Source organism: Morus notabilis, unplaced genomic scaffold (assembly GCF_000414095.1).
Source record: "Morus notabilis unplaced genomic scaffold, ASM41409v2 Scaffold454, whole genome shotgun sequence".
Classification (NCBI taxonomy): domain Eukaryota; kingdom Viridiplantae; phylum Streptophyta; class Magnoliopsida; order Rosales; family Moraceae; genus Morus; species Morus notabilis.
This window is the reverse complement of record NW_010365165.1, coordinates 239,260-247,507: the sequence shown is the minus strand read 5'-3', so window position 1 is coordinate 247,507 and position 8,248 is coordinate 239,260. Positions and strand designations below refer to the sequence as shown.

The following is an 8,248-nucleotide window of genomic DNA, read 5'->3' as shown; positions in this document are numbered from 1 at the left end:
ACTCAAATCTACGAAGTGAACGAAGTCACAACTCAAATTATATTATTATAATATTTTTTTATATAAATTTAAATTTAATTTTTTATTATAATATTTTTTTTTATATATAACTCATGATTTAAATTGTATAAATAAATACATATAGAGTCTATTTAATTTATTAATTTAAAATTTTAACTTAAATTGAGATGTAATTTTATTTAAATTTTTTGGTAAAATGTACGGACATAAATTCTTTAAAGTTCCAAAGCATCGACCGATTCGCATCTCTTTTGAGTTTTGACCCTTTTATGCACCCCACGCTCATATCATATACACCGCAAAGTACTATATAATTATCGCCAACAATGCCGTACAAGTTTAGCTTCCTCTTTTGTCAGATTCGGTAAACGTCAACGACTCGGACCGAGTCAGAAAACCTGACTCACCAATTTTTTAGCGAGACGGAGGGAGCGAGTCCGAGAATCTCGTCAGTCTGACTCTCTCATTGTCAATCTAGTGCATCTGTTCTTCTCGGCTCATTCTCCAGGGTTTTGAGCAGCGAAAATGAGCTCAGTTGTGCAGGTTTCGATCTCTCTGATGAGAATTTTGTTGCGTATTGCTTTGGTTTCATTTGTTTCGATTCGTTGTGTGATTGACATGGAATTTGTTGTTGATTAGGGTTTCACCAAGTCGCTTGCCATGACCGTTCTCTCGGAGATCGGCGACAAGACCTTCTTCGCTGCCGCGGTTAGTGTTTTCTGTAAAATTTCTTTGTTGCGAGTGAAAATGATGATAATTTTGAAGTCCTCGATCTTATTTTAGTGTTTGAATTTGTGTAAACACTCAAGCTTTAAAAAAAAAATCTGAGCTTTTTTGATAGGAAAAATAAAAAAAACTGAGCTTGTCAAGGCGATATTTTCCTCAGTTATGGCCCAGGGTTTTTTTTTTCCCCCGAGACTTGATGATTAAATTTTTTCCTTTTGAGATCTTTATTAAAATATTGTTGTTTACGTAGAAAAGAGGTTTTTTTTTTTTTTTTTTTTTTTTTGGTTGTATGGCTTTTTAATTGAGAAAGTTCTTTGCTTGCTGCACTACTTTATTTTATTTTGTTTTATATATTTTTTTGATGATCATACTTTGTGTATTTTTTCTGAATTCTCTGTGAATAAAAATCAGTACCCAAATTCGTTTTCTGCTCTACATAATGCTATTCTTGTGATTCATCTGAAATTATGATGTTTGTTTGAAGATCCTAGCTATGCGCCACCCGAGGAGACTTGTGTTGTCTGGCTGCCTTTCATCTTTAATTGTGAGTTTATTATAACCTTGTACATTTTCAGTTATACTCACTGAAAAAAAAAAAAAACTCTTATTGTTACTTCTTAGGTCTCACTCGCTTGGAATATTTGCTTTCTAGGTCATGACTATTCTTTCAGCTGTTGTTGGCTGGGCAGCTCCTAATCTGGTAAGCATTATGAGTTTATCTGGAATATAGTTATCAGAGAAGCTAACATGTAGTATACACTCATGTCGCACAAGGACATTAGAGTTTCTATAAAGTCGGATTCAGTCCTAGACTCAATATTTGCGGCATTTGTCAACTTCATGAAGCTATTAACTTTCTTGAAATGGAATCTCATCCATGATCGTAAATGACGCAGATCTCACGGAAACTGACTCATCATGTGACAACATTGTTGTTCTTTGGGTTTGGGTTATGGTCTTTGTGGGATGCCTTCACTGGGGAAGGGTAATAATTTATTTTATTTGTTATGTGTACATTCTCCTGTATGTTTCAATTTTAAATTATGACTCTGAAATCTTGTCCAAATGTTTAAATTCGCTTTTAACTGGAATTGAATCCTGCTTCACTTAACAGAGAGGCTGAAGAATTGGCAGAAGTTGAGGCAAAATTGGTTAGTTTTTCTATCTTTTCAATAGATTTATCTTTGTCCCTTCTTGACCTCTTCTTTCTGGTGTCAACTTCCGGCTTTTTATTTATTTTCTTCTTGATAATTTATAGGATGCTGATTTTAAGGCCAACACAGGAACCACTAAGACTAATAGTAAGGTATTGGACAAACTTCATGGTATTTGCATTCTGTAGTCACACGTTATTGGCTTTCTTCTGCATGATTCTCTCTCAATCATTGGGTTTTAGATTTTTGACTACTTGGGTTTTCCAAATAAATGCCCATATTGTCTTAGAACATATTTCCGTCGAGTGTGGCGGCCACTCATTGGATTATGTTATATATGGCATTTGGCTCATACTATCACTAGATACTTCATGCTAAATGTATCAGTATTATTTGTCAAAAAAAATTTGTGTACATGTATTTATGATTTTTGTGGCCTTCCTAGGATGTTGACGAAATAAAAAAGCAGAAACAGCCGTTGCTCGCACAATTCTTTTCACCTATTTTTTTGAAGGTTGTACTTTCTATAGACTACAGAGTTCAACGCTGATTATGTGCAAGTGCAACAAACATCTCACCGCTTTTACCATGCTCTTTTGACAGGCATTTTCTATTACTTTTTTTGGAGAATGGGGTGACAAGAGCCAGGTAAGTTTACACCCCGTGAATCCATAATTGTTTGTTTCTTTTAACTACCAGCACTAAAGAAAACATTATTTTTCAGCTAGCTACCATCGGTTTAGCTGCAGATGAGAATCCAGTTGGTGTGGTTCTTGGTGGAATTATGTAAGCCATGCTTTTCAATCTAACAATTTATATATCAGAACGTGTGGAATAGTTTCGTTTATCATCAGTTGATACAGTGGGGAAAAAATAATAATTTATTGCTCTGTTATATCACCTATCTGTTTTGCCTTTTTGCGTAATTATAAATAGTGAAGATGGAACATAAATTGAGTTGTTTCCAAGATTCATTAATATGGACTAAACAAGTTAAAACTTGAAACCCTACCATGCTCAGCAGCACCTCTTTTACGTATGTACACAAATGGCTCTGCGCAGCATCTTTTTGTTCTCTTTAGAGATTTGGGAGTTGAATCTTTAAATCATTTGTGCGTCAAATTATCTTTTGTGCTTCTTACTGGTTAAGTTTCCATTTTTCCAGAGGACAAGCATTGTGTACTACTGCAGCTGTCCTTGGCGGAAAGAGCTTGGCATCTCAGATATCTGAGAAAATAGTAAGTGCCTGTACTTTCATTTGCTTCTTCTTCTTCTTCTTCTTCTTCTACTTCTTCTTCTTTCTTTTTGCCCCAATATAGAGATGATTATAGATTATGCTGTTAAGCAATTTGTAACACTTGAGAATTCTTCTCTGACAGGTTGCTTTATCAGGTGGTGTTCTTTTCATTGTTTTTGGATTGCAATCGTTCCTATCAACAGTTGGGTCATGATGTCGATGGTGAGTATTCTGTTATCGATGTCTTTTACATGAGCATCTTAGAAGGGTATTTACGTGAATAAGTTTGCAGTTCTTATCTTAGCCTTATGGGAAGATGTTTACCATCTTATTAGCTGGTGTAAGATACTACCTTTACAAATTCCACTTAAATATTTCAGTTATTTTATTGGATGGTACATACGAATTTTGAGTTATAAGTGATAGGGGGCACGGTTGATGATTTAGTTTAGGAAAGTGTAGAGACTATAAACTAGATGAGTATTTCTATTTATCAAACTGGATTTCCCAACTGCTAACTTTGTACATGCACACATGCATTTTGTGGATGCTGTCTACTAACTCTGGATCAACATCTCCCTTGTCTCTGCTGTTTGTGTCCAGGGATCGACCGATGGTTAGATGATCCAAAGAAAATGCACTAGAAAATCATTGTCAGAGTTTTCTTGTTATTTACTGGTGCAAGAGCTTCGAAAACACCACAAATAACCTTATGCTTGCAAGAACAAAGCTGTATTTTATTGTCGGCACCTCAGGGAATCATTAATCAGATGTTGCTCGTGCCAATTTGATCCCTGTTGTCTGCGGTTCTAATAATGCGGAATTTGGATAAAGCAATGGTATATTTTAGACTGGCGATTTTGACGCATATTTTTCTGCTAACTTCCATGGACCCCATTCCTCCTCCCTCTCCCCCCCATCCATCTACCCTTTTCATACGACATTCAGATATTAAATTTAACGGAATATTTGTGAAAGTCAACCTTAAATATGCTTTTCACGACATCCTGTTAAACATCCTTTGGACGCGTTTCTTGCTTGCCTATATCTCGTCCATGTCATCAAATTTAAATCAAAACTTTTGACCTTTGAAAGAGAACAACTTTCAGAGTGGACTTGCAATAACCCGATATCAAGAGTTATGTGTTGCTTTTTATCGTGGAACAAAGGGTCTTATATTGCAAATACATCTATAAGAGGCTTCTCTATTAAGGGTATAGGGAAAAAAAAAACAAAAAAAAACAACAGTAATAGTAATAATAATAATAATTATTATTATTATTATTAGTATTATAATTATAATTATAATTATAATAATTATTATTGTTATTATTATTATCATCATCATCATCATCATCATCATTGCAAGCACATTTTCGAACCGTTGGATTTTTATCAATTATGTTAAATTGTCACACTCATCTTAATATGATGTGATTATATGTTTAATCTGGCAATTCGAAATTGTACACCCTATTTGGCCTCATTCGATTGTGCGGGTAAAATACCGTATGCCATCTTTAATGCAAACTCAAAGTAGCCTTGAAAAGTACTAAAAGACACTACTAGCCAGTAGCCACCCTAATTTTTCTTGCTGACAAAAAGTGAGAAAAAAGAAAGATTATTTGGTTGGTTTGCTCATATAGAGTTCCCAATCTTACTTGGAATACATTGAAACGAGGTATAGGTTTAGAGATCAACCAATACGCATTTGATATCTGTACATATTTGTGTAGACTACTAATGGAGGTATAAAACTTTGGGATTTGCAAAGACTGAAGGCTAAATGATTACTCAACATTGTTGTTTTTGCAGCAAATTTTATGCCATGCCTGCGTTCCTTTTTCAATGAAACAAACATATATAATTCAATGAAAATGAGGAAATCAAAGAAAGTAAAGGCTTAGCACTATTCAGTTTAGTCCTTATAATCTTAGAAAGAGAAGATGATTCCAAACTACAGAACTAAGTCACTTTTATTGATAACTCCACCATCCCCTTGTCTTAATTTGACTATAGGATGACAAACATTCAATACGGATATGTTCATTTTGAGTTTATATACAGCATCCAATACTTGAGAGGTAACGTGTCTTCAAAGCAAAAGGGCCTTCTTCCCTGGTGTGTCATCAGCAGCCACCACTAGCAGGCTCGATCGAACTAAGAAGTCCATTGCCCCGCAGTTGCATGCAGTGTTCTTCGGCGTCGGCCTGATCACATATGATCACCACGGACAAGCCATTGTAGTGTGCTTCTTGCATAATATTCACAGCATTGTCAAGAGTCATCCCAGGGATAACCTTCATCAGTACTTGGACGACGTATTCCCGTTTGTTGAAGTTGTCGTTGTGCAGTATCACGCGATATGGCGGTGCTGTTTTCCTTGATTTCCTGCAACAATTTGAAGAAACACCAGGGCTAGCTTATAATTCACAATTAGAAGAAACCCCTTTTAGAAATATAAATATTTTCTATTGTATTTTTCTGTCACACCAGCCTCTTTTATTTGTTCTAAGGTACAATTTTTTTTTATGAAAATGAAAACAAAAAAAAAAAAACAAAAGAAAACATAATACAAAAAAAAAAAAAAAAAAATCTGAAAAGGTTTTGCAATCAAATGACAATATTGCTTGAATTTTGAATTTACAAAATTTCAATATTTTAATAATGCCAATTAGAAAAACATATTAGTGGCAGCCTCTACATGGTTATACAAATTTAGACCCAAGTGCGAAGAAGGAAGCGTAAATCAATGTAATGGCTACTTAGTGGTGATTGTATTAATAAGTAGTCATAATACAATTATTTAGGAGATATAAAACTTCCTCAAGCAATTCCCACTGTTCCTTCACATCAAGAATGGTCACACTTTTCTTATTGAGAATTTCAATTTCGGTTCATGAGATATTCAATTAACCAAATTCACATGAATGGAAAGATCATCAACAATTGATTATGCTAAGTTCAGTCTGGAAACTGGAAAGAAAGGAATAACAGATAACCTTGGAAATTTTGAAAACGATACCTCACATCGAACTCTGATTCACGGGCAGGAGTTTTCCCTATAGCTGGTCTCTCCAGAACACCTCCTCCTTTACCTGGCCCCGTTGTCGATACAGCCACGTGAATGCCAATACTCGGACATGGTCCTCTACAAAGAGACTGTTTATCCCCTATTTCACAGTTTTTATCAGTTTGTTGCCACCAATGTGAATCGTTAAGCACCAATTTTAAAGGTCGTTTCGTGCATAACATTCACTAACCAGTAAACAAATTAGGCCATCCAAATATTATGACAGGGCTTATAAAAGGATGCATATGAAAGATTAAGACTTAAATAAAACTAACAAGAAAGCATTCAAAGATTGAAATACACAATCTTCAGAATATGGACTGAAAAATACTATCGGTCCAAAAATGAAGTATGTAAATTTTAATTTAGATGTACTTAATAATAATAATAACAATAATTATTATAATAATTATAAAGAATATATAGCCACGGCATAATGCTAAAAAATATGAAATGAAACCATTTTTAACACAAATTACCAGTGGTACTATTAGAGAAAAGAAAACCAATATTGGTCCACCTCCTATTAGCTTAAGTCCTTTAGAATTGGTAAATTTAACACTGTATTAGAGCAAGAAGTCCTGGGTTCGTCCCTTGCAACTAATTTTCCATTAAGTTTTTGGGTGAATTGATAATCCAACAAACTTGGAAATGAACAATAAAGGTAAACCCATAATGATAAAAATTAAATAGGACTCTGGTCAACACATATATTGATAGTTAAAAATATCCTAATACCCACAGACAATTCTTTCTGTAGCATTAACCAAACTTAGTTTATCACCATGAAAACAAAGCCAAAGCAAGAGAATTTCTTAAACCCATTTGTGATTTCCCTAAAATTTACAGGAAAACAAACTAGTCCCAAGAACCCAAGAAAGCAAGTGTTTACATAAAAAATTAGTTGAAATCATTAATTGAATCTGATAACATAAATAACAAGTGCACCAGTTCAAGACCCAAATAAAAGGGGGAAAAAAAAACGCATCAAAAAACAAAACTAGAGGAAGAAATTTCTGAACTGAAGCAGCTAAAGACTTGCGATGTTCAATCAAGAGCAAGAAAACGTAATAGAAGAAATTGAACCAACATAAAAGAAAGAAAGAAAGAAAGAAAAAAAAAAAGAGTACGAGATTGAAGAAGAAATTACCTGGTTTAGGATTGATGACGTGGTTGGGAGATAGAGCAAGTTTTCCACAAATCGCAGTCTCCATGGTTGTCTCTTCTTTTTTTCTCTCTGTTGTGTGTGTATGTTGGGGAATGGGAAATGGAGAGATTTTTCCCAGGTGGCCTTATTGTCTCAAACTCGGCCAACAAAACTCGAAATGAAACTGGTGGTTCTTTCCGCAATAAAACGTCGTTTTCCAAGCTCTTAAGTAAAGGCCTCTTATGACTAAAAAAGGGGAAAAAATAAAATAAAATAAAATGAAGAGGTGGTCCGTGGTTGCACTTGTGAGTCTAATCTAACGGTGGATTTATAAATCTGCACACCTCAAATTAAAAGGCAAAATGTTAAAAAAAGAAAAAGAGAGATTAATGCGGTAGGTCTCGGAAAAAAGAAAATCACCAGTAGTTATTGTATTGAATTGCCGAATTTATATGGTAAATTATTTTTTTGCACTCTTTTATTTTGATATAATTTTGATGAAACATAACGATCCCAAAGAGATACTGTCGATAAGGGGCCCTACCTAAAAGGATTCAAAAAATAAAAAATAAAAGGCAAAAGGTTAAAAAGAAAAAAAAAAAAAAAGAGATTTATGTGTAGGTTTTGAAAAAAAGGAAATTACCCGTCGTTTTCTGTGTTAAATTGTCGAATTTGTACTGTAAATTATATTTTTTGCATTTTTTATTTTAATATAATTTCCATCATATCTAACAATAAAAAGCAAACATTATATATAGACGGCCTTCATAGAAAGACCTAAAAAAATGAAAAAGATAAGTTGGATGACATCTTATAATTTTTTTTATGTCTTTGCGTGGTTAACCTTTGAGTAGTCTATTTAGGTAATATAAATATGAAATTCTAATATT

General features: G+C 33.9%; 2 protein-coding genes across 4 annotated transcripts; one reads left to right on the top strand and one right to left on the bottom strand.

Moving 5' to 3' along the window:
* The first annotated feature begins 319 nt into the window (after nt 1-319).
* Nucleotides 320-4,115, top strand: LOC21393285 (GDT1-like protein 4). Of its 3 annotated transcripts, none has more exons than XM_024171811.1 (13): nt 321-564; nt 661-729; nt 1,232-1,291; nt 1,400-1,447; nt 1,644-1,732; nt 1,862-1,898; nt 2,006-2,053; nt 2,347-2,415; nt 2,505-2,549; nt 2,626-2,687; nt 3,067-3,139; nt 3,294-3,360; nt 3,742-4,115. In XM_024171811.1, the coding sequence occupies exons 1-13, from the start codon at nt 547-549 to the stop codon at nt 3,780-3,782; spliced, it is 726 nt and encodes a 241-aa protein (XP_024027579.1). In that variant the 5' UTR covers nt 321-546; the 3' UTR covers nt 3,783-4,115. The 3 variants fall into 3 exon arrangements, with proteins under 3 accessions (XP_024027581.1, XP_024027579.1, XP_024027580.1); XM_024171812.1 differs by having other exon boundaries at nt 324-564; nt 3,281-3,360; XM_024171813.1 differs by lacking the exon at nt 2,347-2,415 and having other exon boundaries at nt 320-564.
* An 833-nt stretch (nt 4,116-4,948) lies between these two features.
* On the bottom strand, nt 4,949-7,633 carry LOC21393284 (ATP-dependent Clp protease adapter protein CLPS1, chloroplastic). The gene is made up of 3 exons (XM_010107473.2): nt 7,362-7,633; nt 6,164-6,311; nt 4,949-5,529 (listed from the first exon to the last, which is right to left on the bottom strand). Exons 1-3 carry the CDS (start codon nt 7,423-7,425, stop codon nt 5,268-5,270), a joined length of 474 nt encoding a protein of 157 aa, XP_010105775.1. The 5' UTR covers nt 7,426-7,633; the 3' UTR covers nt 4,949-5,267.
* Between the last annotated feature and the right edge of the window lie 615 nt (nt 7,634-8,248).

What these genes read in the sequence shown, in the direction of transcription:
- LOC21393285 (XM_024171811.1), top strand. An exon ending in CAGAAGTTGAGGCAAAATTG is followed by an intron (nt 1,899 to 2,005) that starts GTTAGTTTTTCT and finishes GATAATTTATAG; the next exon opens with GATGCTGATTTTAAGGCCAA. An exon ending in TTTCACCTATTTTTTTGAAG is followed by an intron (nt 2,416 to 2,504) that starts GTTGTACTTTCT and finishes CTCTTTTGACAG; the next exon opens with GCATTTTCTATTACTTTTTT.
- LOC21393284 (XM_010107473.2), bottom strand. Translation starts at nt 7,425, where the DNA reads ATGGAGACTGCGATTTGTGGAAAACTTGCTCTATCTCCCAACCACGTC. An exon ending in CGTCATCAATCCTAAACCAG is followed by an intron (nt 6,312 to 7,361) that starts GTAATTTCTTCT and finishes ACTGTGAAATAG; the next exon opens with GGGATAAACAGTCTCTTTGT. An exon ending in GAATCAGAGTTCGATGTGAG is followed by an intron (nt 5,530 to 6,163) that starts GTATCGTTTTCA and finishes AAATTGTTGCAG; the next exon opens with GAAATCAAGGAAAACAGCAC.